Source organism: Engraulis encrasicolus, chromosome 9 (assembly GCF_034702125.1).
Source record: "Engraulis encrasicolus isolate BLACKSEA-1 chromosome 9, IST_EnEncr_1.0, whole genome shotgun sequence".
Classification (NCBI taxonomy): Eukaryota; Metazoa; Chordata; class Actinopteri; order Clupeiformes; family Engraulidae; genus Engraulis; species Engraulis encrasicolus.
The window spans coordinates 21,568,281-21,591,063 of record NC_085865.1 but is presented as its reverse complement, the minus strand read 5'-3'; the positions used below and the strand labels follow the sequence as shown (position 1 = coordinate 21,591,063).

The 22,783-nt window shown below is 44.7% G+C and overlaps 1 protein-coding gene across 7 annotated transcripts in view; it reads right to left on the bottom strand.

Moving 5' to 3' along the window:
- The window catches only part of ptprma (protein tyrosine phosphatase receptor type Ma), a 304,853-nt gene that overhangs the window by 58,811 nt on the left and 223,259 nt on the right, over positions 1-22,783 (bottom strand). For 5 of the 7 annotated variants that reach the window (XM_063206751.1, XM_063206756.1, XM_063206752.1 and 2 more), the window contains 2 exons: positions 20,728-20,757; positions 941-1,104 (listed from right to left, as the gene is read on the bottom strand). In XM_063206751.1, the coding sequence (XP_063062821.1) occupies positions 941-1,104; positions 20,728-20,757 (194 nt within the window). The remainder of the gene's footprint in view (positions 1-940; positions 1,105-20,727; positions 20,758-22,783) is intronic. The other 2 variants (XM_063206753.1, XM_063206755.1) reach the window with 1 other exon arrangement.

Sequence of the window (22,783 nt, the reverse complement as noted above, 5' to 3'; positions counted from 1 at the left end):
GGTAGTTCAGGGGGTGAGACATGCCTCTAATCACCAGTCCTTGTAGGGGGGATTAAATTCGTCAGCCCTGGCCAGGACCACCTGTCCCTCTTCGGTACAGGGCCAGTGGACCAGGAAAGCACTACACTCGCTCACAAAGGCAGAGCGAGACAAGACAAGGCAATGCAAGGCTCGGCTAGGCGAGGGAAGGAAAGGAAAGGAAAAGAAAGGGCCCCCGGGGGCAATGACACCCCACTGGACAACAAGATTGCTGATCACAGCACAACGGGGCAGCTGTAGCCTGCAGACAGTGACCATGTGTCAGACTGGACCAAAAAAAGGGGAAAAAAAAGAAATGAGGCGCCTAGAGGGGCTGGAGGGGCAGAAATGTATTTGTTACCAAACAAAAAAAGGTAGAGAGCAAAAAAGAGAGAAAAAAAAGATGGAAGTAATGTGTAAAGTCTGGGTCAAAACCGGATTATCTCTGGCAGCAAGTGCTGATGAAAGCACTTTGCGAGATGTTACAGTTTCCTTTTAAAGTGAGATTACAATAACGATGTACGGGATTAGGCTCACTAGTCCACTGTTTGTTTTGTAAAGCTCTTTGAGATTATCACAGTATCAGATGAGAAGAGGTGCACAATGTTTGTCAGGGTAAGTGCTCAATTAGTTTAGATACATCAGTGTATATATCCAATAGAAACAAGTGATGAAGGCCACATGCGTTACTGTCATCATGTATGTGTACTAGCATGCTGGACTTAGTGAGTCAGTAGCGTGTGGTTAGAGCTCGAAATGTTTACATGAGTAAATTGGCCAAACCCTTTGTGATGTCACTTCCTTAAAGTCCAGAATGGCCTAAATCTGAGGTTCCGGATGTGGCCATCTCTTTTCTCAATTGATATCTGTTCATGTCTATGACGCGAGTGGTATTGTTTGTTACCTGCTTGTAGATACTTACTCTGAGACTTACTTCTACCATTGAGGTTGTGCGTGTCCATAAAGGAAATGGCTTCGTCGCAGTTAGTGCCTTGCTCTGTGTAGCTCTTGTCCATGGAGTTCACCATCACTGTCATCTCCTGCCTGGTGCTGCTCAGAGTCTCCTTGCGTTTCTTGGCCAGCTTCCTTCATTTCCAAATTAAAAAAGGAGACAAAGAGATAGAAAGGGAACAAGGGAGAGAAAGAGAGACGAAAAGAGAGAGAGAGAGGGAGAGAGGAAAGACTGTTAAGCAACAAAAGAATCTAATGCCGCGAACACAAAATATTAAGCTAATTAACAATCATGGTTTTGTAGAGGACCATAATTAGCATTCTCATTATGTGTGAAACACTACGTATACTCGGGGTTAATTGCCAGCCGTGCCAAACACTCTGAGAAAAAAAAGGTTTTAATCTGATCAATCTGTATCTAAGCCAATGTTGTGGATTAAATCAGAGATTTGTTCATAAGCTTAGTGGGTACTAAAACTGGCTCTTTATGTCCATGCCAGTCCCAGTAGGGCCACATCTCATTCATCACCCTCCAGGTCATGTGAAAGGACCTCCAACATTCCAAGCAAACAATGAAAAAAACCCAAAGTGCCACAGCTTTGGAATGTTAGCAGTGGGTAAAATGGGACATTCTGAATATGGAATTTTTCAGGGACCATTCTCCTTTCCTAGTCTCAGTCCTTAGTTTCCCTGGTTTCCCTGTTAAAGGTTTTATGAATGAACGGTGGAACCAAAGATCATATAGGCCTACCTATAATATATCAACAGTCTCTGGTGGAGATGTATACAACCTCCAAAGAGAACTCTTAACTTTTAGGAATTAAAGTTTTGCACGTTTGCATCAGCATTGCATCAGCATCACCACGTCGTTCCCAGTGCAACCTCATACTGACACACAGAATGTCCGATCTGGAACAGATCCCTGTTGCTGACCGGACTGTGTGATCCAATAGAATCAGCACCAATCTACCTGATCTGAGACAGACGAATCACAGCCCAGAGATGGACCCGAACTGATCCCACGCTCTGCTGCCCTCCTGTATGCCAGCTTGAGTCAGGGCACTCAGCACCAGGCTTGAAGCCTGAGTGTGAAGAAGATGCTAGCAGACAAGGACGCCCTTAAATACCTGCTTGGTGGCTTGGCAGGCACTACTAATGCAGCCCCTGGAGACTGGATGTCAATGGGAGAATGATAGAGAGAGAGAGAGAGAGAGAGAGAGAGAGAGAGAGAGAGAGAGAGAGAGAGAGAGAGAGAGAGAGAGAGAGAGAGAGAGAGAGAGAGAGAGAGAGAGAGGGAGAGAGAGAGGCAGATAGACAGGCTGAGAGGGAGAGGATAGTTGATGGACAAAATGGAGAAACAGGTAGAGAGAGATAGTCCGAGAAAGAGAGAAGGTGAGCAAGATAGAGAACAAGATGGAGATAGAGAAGGAAAGACAAAAAAGAAAGAGCTAGCCACTGTGTCCTACACGCAAAAGGATGGAGCATGGTGCTGAACAACAACAGAGAGAGAGATAGAGAGATAGAGAGATAGAGAGAGAGAGAGAGAGAGAGGGAGAGAGAGAGAGAGAGAGAGAGAGAGAGAGAGAGAGAGAGAGAGAGAGAGAGAGATGGGAAGGGAAAGAAAGGCTCCAAGGGAACTGTATTTCGCCTGGAGCAACACAGTAGTTGCAGGGGCACCGGAGAGAGTGTCTGCCCAGACATGGCAGTGCACTTGGGGCTCTCTCAAAGAGTGCTCTCTGCTACCTCATCCACCAGCCACACTCTCACACATGCTACTAATTAGACGAGTCAGCTAAGGCATCTTTGGGGAGAGGTGATGCAGGCGCTGCCGTTGTAAAGTAGGATGTTGATGTAATTCAGATTTGTTTTTTCTCCAACCTCTGGTTGTACCTGAGCCAGATTTATTCTGAGCACAGACTTCTGCTGTCTTCCTTTTTTTTTTTTTTACATCATACTACAACTACTGGCACAAAATATGTCATCACCTTGGGGTTACAGCTGGCAATGCAAGTTGGACATGTTGTATTTTGGTAACAGCCAAGATTGGTTAGCTGGTTGGTAACATAGTCCAAGTCTTCCAAAAAAACGAGGGGAAAGGTGACTAACAGTTATAACTGTACGCAAACCAAAAAGGCCACCATGAACTTATTCTGAAATGGCAAAATCAGGACAACTTGCCTTTTCCCCTATTTCCTCTGAATGGGTCCCTGCCAAATCTATCATTAGCAATGCAATCTGCAAGTAAAAGTGTTACAAGAGTACCATTCACCCTGCTTGTTGACTATGAACAGGTGTGTATAATGGTGGCCCTTCAGAACACAGAATCCAGAACACACTCCAGTGTTCCGTTCTACTAGCTGGCTGGCTGACTGGCGATGTACATTTGCATTCAAATGACACAGAGTGCAGCACATTATAAGTGCCTCCGCTCACTCTACAGGCCCTAAGGTTCTGACTGCAAAGGACAGGATCGGTCTCTAATGGACGAGCCATGATGCCACTAATCTACTTCTTCTTGCTTCAAAACGCAATTCCAATCCAAATCACCCCCTCCCACTTACACCACCACCCCCACCACCCCTACCCACAATAATAAATAAATAAAAGTAAATAAAACTCCTAAGTGGTCTGAAACATGGAGCCAGAGTCTTGAAGGCGCGGTACCCTGCAGCAGCGACATTAAACATAAATAAATGAGAAAGTAAGAGTCCTTTCTTTTTTCCCTCTCTCTCTCTTCCTCTCCCGCTCTCTCGTTCCCTCTCTTCTCTCTCTCTGCCATTGCTTTGCCCACTGAAGGTCACAGTGATTCTGGCTTTTTGCGAATGGAAAAAAGGCAGAAAAAAGCTCTCCATCAGCCTGAGGCTTTATGGCAAAAGCATTACTGAATAACTTTAGGCCATTTGTGCCATCCACTATGGCCTCCCTCTTGGGATGTTTTTATCATCCTGAAATGTGACTTGCCTGAATGTGTTATTAGAGCCCACTCTATACACTAGTGAACGGACATTGCTTACCACTTCAACTAAATATACTGGGAACGTACGGACCAAAAGTCAATATGCACATTGTATCCCTGGACATATGCACTGCATTCTGAGCTGCACAAATCCATCTACCATGATGCACAGTCAGAGTCATTTACGTATGTGTTCTAACTCATATGAATGTTTTTACAGTCCTTTTTAACACTCTGTACTGACTTAAGGGTTTAATACTAATCAGACTGTTACAGAAATATACAGTGCCCTCCATAATTATTGGCACCCCTGGTTGAGATGTGTTAAAAGCCTTAAAATAAATTCAGTGTTTATTGCAGAAGAATACTGTCACACTGAAAATTTTAGGAAAATGTAGCCTTCAACTCAAATGAATTGTAGGAAAATAAAAAAAATCCCTGACTAAAAAATAATTATTTTTCATTAAATCACCTGTTCCACAATTATTGGCACCCTTAACAATTCCCAGGAAATAAATATAATTGAAGCATTTCTGTCATTTCTACAGTATTTTACAAAGTTTACCAGAGTATGTAGGAACATTTAATTAGTAATTCATCACTTCCTGTTTCCCTGGGGTATAACTATGACGTGACACCGAGGCCATTTCTCTTATCCACTCTTAAACATGGGAAGGACAAAGGAACACAGCATACAAGTGAGGCAGATGTGCATCGACCTTCACAGGTCAGGCAGAGGCTACAAGAAGATTGCCACTCAACTGCAGCTGCACATATCTACTGTGAGAGGAATAATTAAGAAGTTCAAAACAACTGGAACAGTGGTAAACAAGCCTGGACGAGGACCCAAGTTTATTTTGCCACCACGCACAGTGAGGAGGATGGTAAGAGAAATCAAAATATCTCCAAAGCTCACTGTTACAGAATTACAACAAATGGTAGCATCCTGGGGTCACAAAGTCTCCAAATCAACCATCAGGCACTGTCTACACGCCAACAAGCTGTTTGGGAGGCATGCACGGAGAAAACCTTTCCTCACTCACAGTCATAAACGCAAACGTCTGGAGTTCGCCCAGCGGTATTGGGGCTTCAACTGGGACCGTGTGCTTTGGTCAGATGAGACCAAGATTGAGCTTTTTGGCAACAAACACTCTAAGTGGGTCTGGCGTGCCACGAAAGATGCGCATGCTGAAAAGCACCTCATACCCACTGTGAAGTATGGGGGTGGGTCAGTGATGCTGTGGGGCTGTTTCGCTTCCAAAGGCCCTGGGAAGCTTGTTAGGGTGCATGGCATCATGAATGCTTTGAAATACCAGGACATTTTAAATCAAAATCTGTTGCCCTCTGCCAAAAAGCTGAAGATGGGTCGTCACTGGGTCTTTCAGCAAGACAATGACCCTAAACATATGGCCAAATCTACACAGAAATGGTTAACCAGACACAAAATCAAGCTCCTCCCATGGCCATCTCAGTCCCCAGACCTCAACCCCATTGAGAACCTGTGGGGTGAGCTGAAGAGGAGAGTACAGAGGAGAGGACCCAGGTCTCTGGATGATTTAGAGAGATTCTGCAAAGAAGAATGGCTGAAGATCCCTCTTTCTGTCTTTTCCCATCTTGTGAAACATTATAGGAGAAGATTAGGTGCTGTTTTGTTGGCAAAAGGGGGTTGTACAAAATATTAACAACAGGGGTGCTAATAATTGTGACACACATTATTTGATGTCAAATAATTATTTCTTTATGTGGGATTTTTTCCCCACTGAATAAATGCACTTGTATTGAAGGTTGGATTTTTCTCTTTTTTTTCCATTAAGGTCCCATATTATTTAGAGAAAAATAATAATAATTGGAAGCTAAAAAACACATCTCAACCAGGGGTGCCAATAATAATGGAGGGCACTGTAAATACCACTATCTTCTCCTGATTCAAAACCCCCTCTGGGAGTTCAGATAAAGACACATTAGCACTATCTAAACAGAGATAGTGGGAACAATGGCCTTCACTATCATGGTAGACTACTTCATTTCACTTACGATTAAACAGAAACGGACCTCTTAACTTCCTACCCAACATAGGGCTGTGCTCTTTGTTATCACAAAGACTATCAACAAAGACTAAGAAATATCAGCTTGGATTCAGAAAAAAATATAGGTGTGTATTCTTAAGCTGAGCGCAAAACTGGTGCACAGTGCAAGGCCTTGATGGCATTTCAATGTATGCAAATTTCTATGCCCCCCCCCTATCAGGCCTAATTTACTACGAGGGGCTTTCCAGTGAAATAACACTTCAAAGAGACACTATCCCATTTTAAGTGCCTCAATCCAAAAAAAAAAAATTCTAGTCATGCTACTTTGCAAATACCGGCTTAAGATTTACAGCAGGGCTCCTGCCATCATCTGAATCTGCATTTGTCTCAGAGACGCTCGCATCTCGGGCGAAGATTTGTCACAGAGCAGCTGCACTTAAAAACAAATTAAAGTGTCTGCAGAAAGCTTCTGGAAATTACAGTGGGTGCCATAATGACAGCATCCCTGACAGAGTTTAGCTCATTTGAAGCATTCACACAGAGCTAGCTTTAGTCTTCTAAACTGAAGGCAAATTCTCACACCAGATAAGAAAAAAAAACCACACACACACAACACCGGGAAAGAAAAAAAATCCAAACATGGTCTAAAATGCTTTGTTGTCAATGCAAAGGAAAACAATGGAAACAATAAAAGCGCTCCAGCTGTCAAAGTATGCGGAGAAAGAACAATACGTCCCCTCCATGCTTTCCACTGTCAAGCTGATTCTTTCATTCGGCTAAGGGAAAGTGTGACATTTAACCCTCACAAATGATAGCCTCCAGAGTCTAGATAGCTGGGCGCATGGTGGAGCTCCACTCTCTACCTGCCTTCAGGCGCTGCAAATGGGAGAGACTTCACTGGGCTATAATTGTATCTCTCTCCAGCATCTTGCATGACGGTAAATGGCGGAAGCTGGCGCATCAACTCTGCTGGAGCGCAGCGGCGCGTCGTCGGCGCTAATGGAGGGACGTTAGCTAATGAAGGTCCCCCGCAGTACGGCGTCTGAGAATCAATCTCATTTATTCAATTTCCCGCCTGTATGGCGGAGAGCCCCTGCTGCCGCCGTCGTCGGTAGGCCCTCTCTCTCTCTCTTCTCAACTCCGGCACATCCATAAACCCCAACGGGACACTAATGATTTAAACGCTTCCTCAAAATTTGTTTGCCATGGATGCCACATCTAATGCCCACTGCTGTCCCCGTGTGTGATCGGTAATTTTTGGGCGTGGAGTGGGATGATTGGAAAGGGGTGAACTGAAGTCACGTCTTGGTGGGTGAGAGAGAGAGAGAGAGAGAGAGAGAGAGAGAGAGATCTATCTAGCTGTGCTGGTCTTATAATGGCCCACTGGTAACAGCACTATCTGCAGTGTTCCTCTCATTACAAACAAGCAAGTAGGCAACATTTGTGTTGTAATACAAAGCGATATGAAATATCACTGTAGTAGGTCAATGAATACATTAAAATGCATGATGGAATTAACCATTGCCAAATTACATCCTTTATTTTAGGCACCTTCTGTATACTTGTTTTCGTTTTCCTGCCTGGAAACTCACGAGTTTCCTAACCCTCAGAGTGTGCTATGCTGGCTTCTACACATTAAGTGTGCACAGAAGTGCTTGGTTACATAGGCATCCCTTAGGCCAATCCAGTGCAATTGGGATACATAATGTTGTTAGGAAATAAAATAAAGAATTTGGCTCACATCTTGGCTTTTGTAAGTTTCAGGGAAAATGAGGATAGAAAGAAACTGGAATTGTCTCAAAACTGTGTTGGTGGATTGCAGCCCAAACGTAAATGTAATTAAAAGCAAATCTGGAAAGGAACAATTGCATTGCCTGCACAGAGAAACAATATTAGGATCAAATGCTAGCCAGAAACAGTCTCTGTACCAGCACAGTTGCCAGCACTTTCTGTCCTGGCACGGATGTGGGAAAAAAAAGATGAATAGTGTTCCGGACATGTTAAGATTTGGGTACTTTTGTCACAAGGTGCACCACTAGATAGTCCCATTTTGTTTTGCTTAGAAACCCTATCCCCACTCAAACCCCATTTCCAGCAGAGGGACTAGGCAAGACAGGTACAGAGCTTCAATCTCTCCTTTCATTCGTGAGACTTAAACTGTCTCTTTTTTTCCTCCCAGAAACTCAGCTGGGAGTAGAAGGGGTATGTGTGTGCGTGGGGGATTGAGGGAGGTTTGAGTCTAAGGTGATTGAAACCCCCTGACTCTCCCCTACCCCCATGCACGAAGAGGCAGATTTGACGATGCACAAGCCCAGGCAGCCTATTTCCTTGCAAATGTCAGGAGTCGATGGCGTCTCCGGAAGCAACAGGGGAGTGCGGGCCGGCTAGAAAATGGAAAATAAATGTGAGAAGGGGGCCCCACTTCAGAGGCACTCTAATCAGAGCAGAAATGTCACCAGGCCAGGGGACCAGGGCTGCCTGGCCCAGGCGCGCGCGGTACCACGATCTATGATTCAGCCGGCCTCACGGGGAGTGCAAGTCTGATGTATAAGAAGGCCAAAGGTTAAGAGCCATAAGTGGTTTTACTCGCCGAGCTGTAGATGTATTATCAATCCCAATTACCATTACTTTAACAACAAGAGCTTGCATGCGCGTGTATGTGTAGTCTCGTAAAATATGATGTTGCGAGACAAGCCAGCAAGGCAACGTAGAAAACAAATCTAAGACAAAACAAAACAAACAAAAGAACAGCTTGGGTTCCGCTTCTAAGACCATCACCTCTATCATGCAGAGCAGGAAATGTTTGATGGAAAGCACAAGTGATAGACTACCCTCTCTCCATGAGCTGTTTGCCAGGAGGGGAAATATAAAACCAAACACACACACACACACATACACGACACACACACAAACACACACACACACACACACACACACACAGACACACACACACACACACACGCACACATACACACACACACACACATACGCGACACACACACACGACACACACACAGAACAGATTGCCAAAGTTTTTCGGAAATGACTCGCCATCATCAATCGTGACACGGGAAGCTGGTATGCCACAGTCAGCCCTGGGGGCTTTCAAGAGAACGAGAGAGCGAGTGAGGGAGTGAGTGAGTACCAGCACGAAAGAGAGAGAGTGAGAGATAGAATGACACCAGCTGAGAGGGAGACGCATCATTTCATAGTGGAGAGATCCTCTCGGCGGCAGTGACAGTGACAGTGGCGGTGGTGACAGTGGCATTTGCCAGCATGGGGGGGCGGCCCCAGCCACAGTTTGCCGGCGTGCCGCTGTGCTCCCGTGGTGCTGGAGAGGGGAGGACCACAACAATGCTATTCTAGCCCAAGTAAAAAACTCTCTCCATCCATGCACTCCATACACACTGAGTGCAGTTGCATGTATGCAATATTTCCGTTTTAAATGGAATATTGTCAGTATTCGATTTTAAACAAGTTCCGGAATATTACGTTTGCATATCGGAAACAGCATTTGGCAACCGGAAAAATGGAAACACAAATAAAACCGCAAAACATGGTCACATTCAGAATGAATAAAGAGTTGAGGCCTACATGGCTACTGCCAACATTCCGTTCAAAACTGGAATATTCCTCACTTGTAACTGTGCTCAACGCTAATAACTCTGCAACTAACCAGAAGGATCTGTGGATCTGGGGCCTTTGTGCTTTTGCACACAATAAAAGCATCTGCTGTCTTTGGTTATTGTACATCTCACTCCTCCTTTGGGAAAATAAGTACTAAACTGAATGAAGAGTCTGGATGAATATTAGTGCACCTGTGTGTGTGTGACTTCTCAATCACCCTTCCAACAAAAGACCCGTCTATAGGGAGAGCAGAGCCAAGGAAGAAAAAAAAAACAAAACAAAGAAAGTCAAGGCTGTGTGCATCCATAAATAAATAAATAAACCGCATACATAGGTAAACAAGCAGATAAATAAAGAGGTAATTGAAGGCCCTTTTGCACCTCTGAGACAGGTAGCACGGAACAGAGCGGCGCATGCAGCACAGCGCAACAAAGCAGCAGCCGCAGCAGCCGTAGCAGAAGCGGTAGCAGAGGCTCGCTTGTTTATGCGGATGGAGTGTCCCCTGCCTTGTCTCCCTGGCGCAAGCGGAGCAGAAAGGAGAGGGAAGGGAAGGACAACTTCAAGAACACGAGGGCTCACTCGCATCCCGCTGCGGCCTCACTCACCGCGTGGAAAGCACATCCGCTGCCCATGCATAGCTAATGCGAGGACACAGAGACCCCCCCTTTCCCAGTACCCCACCGTCCCCTCCTCCTGTTTCACCCCCCCCCCCCCCCCCCCCCCCGCACACACACATACACTCCACCTCCAATGGTCCCAGAAGACGTTATCTCCATCCTTTTAAACCCTATTCTCATTCACTGTTCTTTTTTTCTCCTTCAGTTCAGATGTTTTCTTTTTTTTGGTCCCTTACAAACGGCAATATTTCCCATTGCTATTTCCATTCGTTTCTTTTTTTTCCCTCTCTCTCTCTCCCTCTCCAAGTTTTCTCTGGTTTCCCTGCGTAAACACATCCATTTGCAAAGGGTTGACCTGCAGTCCTCATACCTGCAAATGGAAGACGTCGGAAGACATGTGAAGGCAAGCAAGCAAGAGTGAGAGAATGAGCGGTGGAATAAAGAGAAGAGAAGGAGGAAGAAAACACTCAACTGCAGCTTTTTAAAGAGTTTCTCTGTCTGTATGTCTGTGTTCTCGCAAACACATAAATAATAATAAGGCTACTAGTTCTGTGGTGCTCTCACGCTGTCGGGCCTGTGATGGCCTGAATCCTCCAGAGAGGCGAAGGCCCCCCTCCAGCCAAAGCAGAGAGAGAGAGAGAGAGAGAGAGAGAGAGAGAGAGAGAGAGAGAGAGAGAGAGAGAGAGAGAGAGAGAGAGAGAGAGAGAGCTAGTGTGGGCTTGGCAGGGCCACAGAGAGCGACAGGACAGAAAAGGCCATTTTATCTATCATTTAGAAGCATAAATCTGCCCATTTGCTCTCAGCACACACACATGCGCCTCAGGCAAGGGCCAGGATGGACAGCAGGACTGGGCTGGAACAGACGCATTCAAACACCAGGTAGCCTACCTTAGCTAAGCTATGAAAAAAATAGACATTCAAAATACCTTGGCTGTAGTGATTAAGGTTTGACCTGCGTATTGATGATATATTGTTAAGGCTGCTATATATATTATGCTTACGGTATATCTATCTTACAAATCACAAGTTGCTAATTTGTCAACAGGACATGCCCAATACTGTTGAGAAGACATGATGGGGATATGGTATGTCTCAGTGGTGAGACATTGCTCCAAAAATAATATAACATTGACCAGTGCAGACAGAGAAAGGGAATCAGAACAGGAACTGGAACTGGAATTGGAACTGAAATGATTCAGGAAGTTGTGGCAGTAATAGAGTTCTTCAGTAACGCGGAAGCATGTAGTAGATTGTAGTCTTTCATGTTAGCATTTAAGGACTTCCTGGTTCGTATCGGCTTCCGGCCTCCATTGGGAATGAATAGGGGCCAGTTTCAAATAAGCTCCGAGTGCAAGCACGCGCTTAGCGAACCCCCGCAAACTGTCGAGGGTGTTAAAAATAGGCTGTAGGTATGACATGGTTGATCATTTTGTGTCAAACTTCGACATAAATACGATGTTGCGTCCATATGCTAAACCCGGAAACTTTTGGCGACTACAGAAGCGGCGCCTGTATCTAACGTCATGTACGTGCGGAGGGTTGTACCCATGGCAACCAAAGGAAAGTATGTAGTTCGGAAGTTTTAATGATCAGAAAGGGGTTAGCAATATTGAATTATAATCGTCATGATTTAACATGTGAATACACCAACATGATGATACGATCCGTTCCACTAATGAGAAAGGGATGCGGGGACACGCTAATGTTCGTTGTTGGCGTGCAACTTATATTTTTGCCAAACCTGAATCTCTATGGCGTGTTGCAATGTAAAAAAATCGCCATAGAACCGGAAGTCCAAACGCCGCATACAAGTTGACGTCAACGCTGAAGAACTCTATTGGGAGGGAAAGTAATCTCATCGCCCCCTGCTGGCAACGTTTCAAGCCCCAGCATCAAATGAATGGGTTTTTTCTTTGAAAATTACATCTTGGCCGTGACGACGAAGTAGGAGTAGTGGCAGCCATATAATATGCATGTTGGACCGTTTTATCGAATCAGGTGGTAAAATGTTTGGATTTGAACTGATCTGAACTGATTTAAATATTCTTTAAAAAGCTAATACAGAACTACACTGACTCGCATGTGTGACGTATTTACTCCCTGTAATTAGCATATCCAAATTAGCATAGCCAAACATTAGCCAGAGAGGTGGTTACTCGTCACCACAGAAGCCATCATATCTACTACAGAAGTTAAAACCAAACCAAACTAATCGAGTGTATATATGTGTAATAAGAAGACAATATGGAACTCACAGGATTACAAGAATGTGAAGAAACGCGAAGAACTTGGCGTTCATTTGCGTTCATTTGTTTCTCTGTGTTGTCAATGAGGCGCGAAGCACAGCATACTGGGAGCTGTAGTCAATTTCCGACCAGATTGGCACAATTTCTATTTTTCTTAAAAGGGCAAAACATGACTCAAGATTTTCACAGGTAGTAGTTCATCCTATTGTGTAAGCTGAAAGATGTGTGGTGTTCAAGTTCCTCGTCATATCTTTGTGGGATTTAAAAAAAAAAAACTCGTCTATGGGAGTTTCAATAGGATCGCCCTGGTGTTTGGAACGTAACCGCTAGGATCGCTGTTTTCCACTTTCCCTCCCAATAGGTTTGACAAAATTCTTGATACTGTATTGAGAGCAGATTTTGCTGCACTTTAGGCCCATACAGGTAGCCTATGATTCAATTTGCAATGTGTACTGCAGTAACCAGCACGGCCTTTAAAAAATGGAAATAAATAAGCAAACTTACCACAGTCTAATTAAAGAGCTACCTTCCCTTATAACCCTAATGAAGATCGACTGAAACATTCTTCATTTGAAATTTTAATTTTCTTGTTTTCATGGTTGGGCAGACGTGATCGGAATCCTAATTTGAAAGCGCCTCTCCATGCATGAGGGATAGCTTAGTAGGAGAGGAGGAGGAGGAGGAGGAGGAGGAGGAGGAGGAGGAGGGGGCAAACGAGGAGGAGGTGGGGAGAGGTGGCTGGATGAGGAGATATTAAGACGTTAAGTGTTGACAACTTAATTACAGTGTTGCAGGTGATGCTGAAATCCCTTTTTTTTTTCAAAGCGCGTGCCTTTCGTTAGAAGAACCGTTCCCAAAATGCACCAGTAATCTACACATCACAGCCAAACATGACACGCACACACAACCAGCAGGACTGCCAAATCATAACAAAATGTCAAAACACAAAATGTGAAGTACGTAAACAACATGAAACTGCAACCACTCCACTTTATTTTTTAATATGCGACACGTAATAACCAGCTCAATTACCTCACATATTCATAGCGAGCCAGCTCTGTATTACTGATAAGAGGTCTGCATGTAGCCTGAGTAATAATTGCACAGTGGCCGCTGCTATATTGACACATGACAATAGACTGTTGACATCCGGGGGATGTATTGCCACTCTTGTATGAATAGCTGTTTGGTCCCTGAAAAGGTAAACATGTGGGCTAATATAAATGTGCCATGACGCGAAAAATGATACTGGGTACACAGGGACAAGGCTGGACTGGCCATCTGGCATAGCAGGCATTTCCAAGTGGGCCCTGCACCCATGTGGGCCCCTATTTTCAGAAACGTAAAAAAATTATTATTATTAGGGTTTTTTTTACATTTCTGAAAATAGGGGCCCACAAGGGTGCAGAGCCCACCGGTGAAACAGTTCTGCTCCCCTAATTATGAGGGGCCCCTTTGAGCCAAAAGCGCCCGGTCCCTATTTCTCCTCCAGACCAGCCCTGCTCAGGGATGGGGGTGAGAGGAGAGGCTGGTTTGCTTGTTCACACATCCATTGATCTGCTCTCACTAAATAAACCAGCATACACACCATTAATATTTAAACATGAGGTGAGTCCAAGTGCAATCTCCTTCTCTCTTTTTTTGCTGTTGTGTTTATTGTTGAGAGATAATTGGATTCTGTGACCCACAAATACTCCATATTAAGGCTTCAAGGTTACAACTTTTAACTGTTAATCAACTTTAAATTGTTGCTGGAATGATATTTTAACAGTGTCCTGTTCATTCGTCCCCTGGCTTAAGAAGAAATGTTCAAACATTGTGCTCAACTGATGGAAAAAGGTACAGAGGGAACATGTGCAGAGTTTTTTAAAAAGGCACAAAGTAAAGGTATGGTAGAGTAAGTCTGTCACACAGGCACACACCCCCGCCCTCCCCCCAGACACACACAGACACATACACACACACATTCAAGTCATTCAAAAGCCTTCGAGTCACTGCCAAGGGAAGCATTTTGCGATTTCTCTTCTTCCCTCAGCTGTTACCCTGCGAACCCTCTGGATCACAGTTACAGCAAGCGAGCGCTCTGGCATGTCCACAAAAGAGACTGTCAAAGAAAAAAACACACACGCACACATATACTGACTTAATAACACTGACGGAAATTAAGGCCAGTCATGCAGCCTCCCGGACCACGGTTTACACCGGGAGGTTATCCGCGCTGGCGACACTGCCTTTCTTACACGTCTGACTGGATATTTTTTTTCCCCTGTAGCCTACCTCCACTGCCATTCAAAACATTTCAAACCATCCCTGGCAAAAAAAGAGAAAAGACAAAAGAATGCCCTGACTACCACATGACCTGTGGGACGCAACAGTGCATCTCGAAACCAGGGGAAGGTACTGGGAAAGGGAAGGGAAGGCAAAGTGAAGACAAGGGAGAGAGAGAGAGAGAGAGAGAGAGAGAGGGAGAGAGAGAGAGAGGGAAAGATGGAGAGGGAGAGAGAGAGAGAGAGAGAGAGAGAGAGAGAGAGAGAGAGAGAGAGAGAGAGAGAGAGAGAGAGAGAGAGAGAGAGAGAGAGAGAGAGAGATAGAGAGGGAGAAGGAGAGAGAGAGAGAGAGAAAGAGAGAGAGAGAGAGAGAGAGAGAGAGAGAGAGAGAGAGAGAGAGAGAGAGAGAGAGAGATTGCCGTTGCACAGTGATTGGATTTTAATAGGACGCTTCTTTAACTTGTGGTCGTGCTTGAGTGGATTTCCATCGACTGGAAAACTATCGTTTCAGCACGTTGGTAAGGGAAAGCGGAGGTAATTAAGAGCAGTGCGTTAGTGAAGCAGCGGTGTATCATGATAAATTAGTGCCGTCATCCCATATGTCTCTTGTCTTCATACATATCTGAAGCCTATGAGATTACTGTATAGGAGTATCCAGCTCTTCTACTATATGCTGTAGACTGCACATTGCACTTACAGTATGCACCTACCACCTACAGTACAGAAAAGAGACATAGTCCCCTGATGACATCTTTATATATAAGTGAAGCAGTGCGTCATAAAGTCGTAAGTTAATAAATTACTGTCTTCGTCCCCTCAAGGCTCCCTATTAATACCTAAACGAGCATGAAACGCCATTAAAGACATCTCTATACGGGAACGCAAATGACACTGCCAACACAAGGCGGTAATGGGCAACGCTTTTTGGTGATGATGCGACTCGCCATCCTGTGTGCACTGTGGATTTTCTCCTCATTACGCGCTATAAAATATGACCATGGGACCTTGGGAAATCTGCCGTCAATTACTCTGGGGCTAACAGCAGGCTTCGAGTTCTCGGTGAGCAGCTCGAAACGCAGCACTGGTCGCGGTCCATTAGTTCGCTCGGCTCCCTGATAAGGTTACAACAGTTCCTGACACCTTTATGGCCTCGGCTTGTGTGCGAGTGCTGCACACCGCTGTGTAATGATCAACTGATAAGACGGCTTTTCCTGGAGTGGGCTAATTTCATTTCCTCTCCTGTGACAGCGTGTGCCTGTTAACCATCTATATAAATCCCCCACCACCAATGCCACCGCCACTATCACCACAACCACCACTACCTTACCTCACGTCCCGATACCCCACTGCCCACCACAGTACGTGTGGCCACCTTAGCTTCTACTAATTAATGCTGAATGAGATTACTGCCCGTCAAGGAAGTGAATCTAAGTTTGGGGAGCTTAGCAAAACAGGGCAGAGTGAGCAGCACAATATCTTGTTTGTCTGCGGTAGAGTCAGCTCACCTTGGCTCACCTCAGTGGTGGCGAAAACAGCTGACATCAAAGGGGAGGTTACTGCTCCACGATAACCTGTCAACCTAATAAGCGTGAGCCAGGCTACGCTAAACCCTTCACATGTCACCACAGCACCTGAGTCACAAGAGGCACTAAGCACAATTAGCAACTCTTTTTTACTACTTCTCTTCTCTCCCCTCTTCCTCCTCCTCCTCGTCCTATTCCTCTTCTCTACCTCTACCTGTTCTGCACCCTTTCGTCTCCAATCCACCCCTCTTTCGCGGATGTGCTGGCTTGCTGTCAGCAAGACAAATGTGCGTTGCCGTGTTGCAATTAATTTGATTCTTGTTTCTGTGTGAGCCTTCCATGTAGGATTTAATTAAGGCTCTCCCCCAGCCGCTGCCGCTGCCACTGCCACCATGGTAGCAGCATGCTCAGTGGAAGCATCCCCCCACCCGAGTTAAATGGGCCTGTCTAACACAGGGTCCCTAGGAAGCCACCGCAGATGATGAAGCTGGGCTTCTGCAGCAGGGAGAGAGAGAGAGAGAGAGAGAGAGAGAGAGAGAGAGAGAGAGAGAAAGAGAGAGAGAGAGTCAGAGAGAGACAGAGATAAAGACAGGAACAGAGAGAGAGAGAGAGAGAGAGAGAGAGAGAGAGAGAGAGAGAGAGAGAGAGAGAGAGAGAGAGCAAGGGGAGAGCCCCAGCCTGCACCCATCCGTCATTCGGAGGACGCTTATCCCTCCTCCCCTCCCTCCCCCTCTCCCTCTCCTCTTTAGTTTTATCAGGATGGTTTATGAGGTATATTTCACATTCCCTGTATGATAAAGATAGAGTAGGTAAAATAGGTAGGATTAATAGGCAGAATTAAACCTTTGAATTGCATTGAATTAGGCTGTGGGAAAAAAAGGTCCACTGAGCTCCAGGGTAAGCGACATCATATTGGCCTACACTTTTATCAGTCCTCTGTCTGTTTCTGCCACATACTCCGCACTGTAGGCCCTACTTTCCCCCCATCATCACAAGATCAACTGGGTGCATGCTACCAATTGCATTAAAGAGTGAGTCAGTCACCAATTGAAAGAAGAGCGTGTTTTGAGTTGACTGCCAGTAATAGGATGACCAAGACTCTCTGGGCTAATGGGTGACCACTGGGTCTGTGAGTGCTGTCTGTGTCTGTGGCCCCAAAGCATTATGCTCAGCTCTGGTGGACAAACAGAGATGATGGTAAGTCATTTATTTTTCTTCTGCTACGGTACCAGTGCTAGCTGTAGGGGTTTCCCCGGGCTTAAGCACTAGTGATTAGCTTCCTTTGCTGCAAATGTGTGTGTACACAATGCTTAGCAACAGTTGCACTAATGCAGGCAACACAAAAATTCCCCATCATCAGAAAGCATTTAAAACATGTCATGAATTTGATTAAAAGACTGTTGATCCTCCCCAAGTATTTAGTTATTTTTCTTTCTCTGTATAGAAAAAGGCATGTTCCACCACGGACCATGGTCATAGTGCAATCACAGACATAATACTGTAGACACAGAAATAAAGGTGTGACGGTTTAGCTCAGACTACTGGGGTACAAATTCTATTATTGTCCCTTTTTGCCTCCATGCCACCCACATGGTCTGGATATGAGTTTTTGAAATCTCAAATGACTCTGTTCAAACACAGACATAAACCCAGTGCAAAGTAGCCTAACGGTGTGAGGTGTCTCACTAAGACTACTGGTGTAAAAGTGAAGGCAAATTCTATTGTCGTCCCCTTTTCTTCCATGCCACCCACACAGCCTGGATGTGCGTACTGTTTTTAAATTCTTAAATGAGGCACGCTGCCCCTACGGCGGTGTGATCTGGGGGTGGGCGTGCTCTTCATGAGCAGGTGTCTGAATGGACCTCCTGCCAGAACCTGCCAAGACTTCTCTGACGGACAAGGGAAACATATTTGTGCTATTTCTGTGGGTGTTATCTTGCAAAAATATCACAGCCTTCCTTCTGTACCAACAATTTCTTCAGCAACTTTCGCACCTAATACTTCCCTCAGGTCTTTTTTTCCTAAACTAAATCGCTTTTTTCCAGCATGCTCAGCTAACTGATTAAAACGAGTTAGGGCAAGATCCCTAATCGTGTGCCTGTTGTTACGGTGGGACGTGCAAGTTCTTTAATGAGTCTCTGAGAGGCTGGCTAAAAACCACTTATCCAGGTGCAGCCCTGACAGAGGTCACAGGCTGTGCGGGCAGGTTGCAGAAAGGAGAAAATGGGCCCTCCATCTGCCGTCATTGCCGAACACTGTTCATCCCCCCCACTGGATCAAAGGGAAGAGGTGTTCAATATTTCATTAAGCCGCTTGCAGCCATAATGGCTTCATTCGAATCCTGTGATGCATGGACTATCAGCAAAGCTTTGGGGGCACAGAGACTAAAGGTGTAAAATCCATAGCAATCCGGCCGACCCCGGGCTAATTTTATGTGACCACTGGCCATTGTAGGTAGGAGTTGAATTGGTCACTGCCAATGACTTTTTGCACCTGTTTCGGATTCAATCTTGCAGGAGGACATTTCATTAGTGCTGTACCTTGTGCTAACAATCAAGTTGACAACTGTGCTGATCACCTGAGAGTTCTCTCATCAGAAGCATTCTTTGTAGCAGCTTCCAAACAAGCATCTGTCACTACAGATTTTCAGAGGCAAGAGATGTTTCTGAGAGACAGTTGCAGTAACTGCTCAATTCAGACAAAGGCAGGCACAGCAGTGTGATTTGTGAACAGCGTCTGCCAAAACCGACAACAAACATCTCCTCAGCTCGTTTGGGTTTGCGATGCTAAGTGGCCGCAGTGTTCACTAAATAAACGCTAATGATCTAGCCAGAGAGAAATGCGCTACTTCAAAGCCGGGGCTCACAGTCCCAATTTAGCAAGAGCTATAATGCAGAAAATTGTCAGTGTATCGCGGATTTATCTAGAAGCCCTGCAGATACATCCGGCAGAGTCTTACTCAAATCCTTGCCATGGGGCACTGAACTGCTGCCGGTATTTGTGAAAGACTGTCAGTATTCTGGCGCCAGTTGGAGCCAACATCAATTCCAGCACGAATGTCATTTTTTTAACTCCCAAAGATAATCACTTTTGGACTGCTTTCATTATCGACTAAATGCATAAACAACAACAAACAGTTGCGAGACTAATTTTTGCCCCACTGTGCAATTCAAAACAGAAATGTTGCAAAAAACTCTTCTTGACACGCAATGCACAGTCATACACAAAACAGTTATGTTTTTCTTAAATTATACACATGATGACATCTTTTTCTTTTATCTAACCATAAAAAAGATTTTTAACACCCCATGACACCACAAAATAACACCCCATAAGACACTAGAATATCATTGAATCACATTAAATCTGTGCAAGTCACAACTACTGTACACAATGTTTACTGTAGGCTACTACATTAGCTATAACCTCTTCCCCAATCGTTTCTAGTGGTGTGTCACAGTATGAACCACAGCACCAGAGCATTGTGGGAAATACTGTCAAGTCCATCACATGAAGTCTATTAAGAGGCTGCTTTTAGCTTTTAGCATGGATGTATGGACGTGAGCTATTCACATGCTGTTATCTGGCCCATGCAGAAAAGAAAGATGACAGATGGGAAAAAAAGAAAGAAATATACATGTACAAACAGAAAAAGATGATCATTGATGGTGAGAAAGCATCATGGAGGATGAAAGGGGTGATTTATGAGAGGGAATTTTTATCATTATTTATTCTTTTTTTTTTATTCTTTTGGTAATTAAAAAACCCTCAGGTGGCAGCAAAGACTAGCACCTCTAGTTAGCTTAGTGCTACGTCTACTGTACATTATAACTGTTTTATAACTGTTTTAAAGGGGACAGTCTAAGGAGGGAGTGGGGTGGGGTGTGGTGGGCAGATAGGGGTGTTAGTCATCATTCCCATGGAAACTAAGATGTTCTATAGCTTGCAGGACATACTGTAAAGCTTTCCCACCCTGGTTATTGTTGCAGGGCACAGCAGGCGTGTTAGTTTGGCACACAGCAGGAAAGGAGGGTGAGGCTTGGGTGGGGTGGGGGAGGTAGGAGGAAGTTCCTCTGCTTACGACCTCCACGAGGGGAGTTTCTCATCATATCAGGAGGGTTGTGACTTAACAGAGTCCTGTTTCACACTGAAGCATCGGCTACGAGGTATGACTTTAACCTCACGTGAGTGGCTGCTAACAAGCCCCCTTTTCCATTAGCTTTTGCATTTTGATTCACTTCTGTCTTTCTGCTATATGAACCAAACAGCCTCTGTTCTTTAGGCATGTTTTAGGCCTGTTATGTCTAACATGATCACGAGATGAAATGGTTAGGAAAATAAATGCTCCCGCTTCAGTCTGAAAGTAGGGCTTGAAGTCACTGCAGTTTCATGCATGGAAATATCAAAAGACGTGGAGGTGGTGGAGGAGGAGGAGGAGGAGGAGGAGGAGAAAGCACGGCACTAAGGCGTTTGACAAAGTGGTTACAGTACTTACAGGTAGTAAGTGTAGGAGTGATAGGTTCTTCTGCCCGAGTAGGGTGGTGGAAGGATATAAGCAGTGGTGGGAGGAGGTAGGGAGAAAGAATGGAATGGAAGGAAAGAAAAAGTAAAAATATTAATGTCTGAAAAGTCGGAAAAATAAATGAAACAAAAAAACCTGATATGGTGACGACTTAAGAGTGACGACTAGTCGTGACTTGTGGAAAAAGGGGCAAAAGGTGAATTCTTTGGTGGTCATGTTATGTGGACTCCTGGTAGTCTTGGGGAAGGTGTGTCAGGGGTGGTTGAGAGTAGAGGAAGTCAAGGGAAGGGGGCAAGAGGGGGAGTGCGGTGAGGGGAGCCGGGCTTTACGAGGTTACTGTGACCTGACATTCTGCAGACTGTAATTTTAAACTGCAGCTGAGCACTGTTTTTTTAAAGTGTCTGTGACAGTCTGTTATTCAGGTATAAAAAAGGGGTAAAGAGTGCAAAAAAGGAGAGGAAAGACAGCCGGCTGAAGCTTTAAGAAGTGGATTCGATAGATATTTTCTTTTAACCTTGACTCTAACTGACTCTGGATCAGTTCTGTTCCTGCGCCGGCATAGAACCTTCAGTCGATTACCATGTGGGATCAGGACCAAGGCTGATCTAGAGTCAGCTAGCATCGAGGTTTCATTACAATATCAGCAGCCAAGGATAACGGCTGTAGGCAGTGGCAAACACTTACTTGGTTATCTGGCCTCCTTGTTTGACAGTGAAAAATCCTCAAACATCCATGTGTCACAAATGCCACCTCTTCCTTGGCCATGGATAATACCTGTTTTTTTGGTATTTGATTTCAAGAGACTTCCTGTCTGCGCTGAACCCTCTAAAAACACTCAATTTCCTCTCAAATTGAACAAGTTATGCTCAGGGTTACTGTGTTGAAAAGAAACGACAATGCGAATGCACCCTACTGAACTGCCTTACTCATGTGTTGAGCAAAAAAAAACCCACTGCTATTCAGGAAATAAACGCACTTTGAAAAAGATTAGCATAATCGATCTGACAGGCACGCTCATTCCGTACAAATAATAGCCGATATTGACAAAGTGATATCTGGCCTGCTTTCCTTAATCGCTGCCAAGTGTTTATAGCATGCTACAGTAGTTAGGCATGGCTCGCCTGTGTACAAATAAAGTTGGCTATTTGAACAGTTGTAGCTTCCTGGGGCTGCTTTATGGAATACTGAACGCTACCCACCCCCTCTTCCTTCCTATTTATCTCTCCCTCTCTCTTTCATTCTCTGTGTGTCTCTCTCTCTCCCTTTCCCTTTCCTCTCCTGCTAGCATGGCAGGCCAATGCACACTTGCCTGAAGCAACATGCTCTAGGCCTCTCTTTGAAAAAAAAGGCTTTCATCATTTTTTCCTTCTTATCTCCAGTTTTTTCCCCTGATGAGCTGAGCCTCAGAAATATTTCCCTTTTCCTGGTGGGGTCATTAGAACCGCGTGCCATGTGTTTGACAGTAACATAAAACAATTAATATTTCATGATGTCACACGTGCACTACCAACGCCACAAACAGTTTAGTGGCTCTTATCATTGCACTAAAATCAATTATTCAGCACTAGAAAAAAAATGTTAAAAGGAATATCATGAAAGATTACATTCAGTCAATGTCACTCTGATGTTTTTATCCAATAGTGTGTCAAAACAGGGAACATGCATTTTGGCAGTTTGGGATTTGATGACTATGTCAGAATACCATTAGTATCCTACTGAAGCAGGGACTGATCAATTGTTAGGCAATTGTTATAAAAGTTATAATGTAGGCTACAGTATGCTTTCAATTCCTACATTGTTGTCAAAGGTGCGACCTGAACAAAGTAAGAGAACAACTCTTGGGCTGCACTGGATGCATTAAGTCAAGTGTAAACCCTGTAACTACATACTGTATAACAATTAGCATCTACGATAATACATTTAACTGACTATACCAGACATGGCAGCGCAGTGAACAGCAAAAAAGCCCATGCTTTTTAATGTATTTTTGATGCAACATGACGTAACATAGCGTAATACCGTACATCCA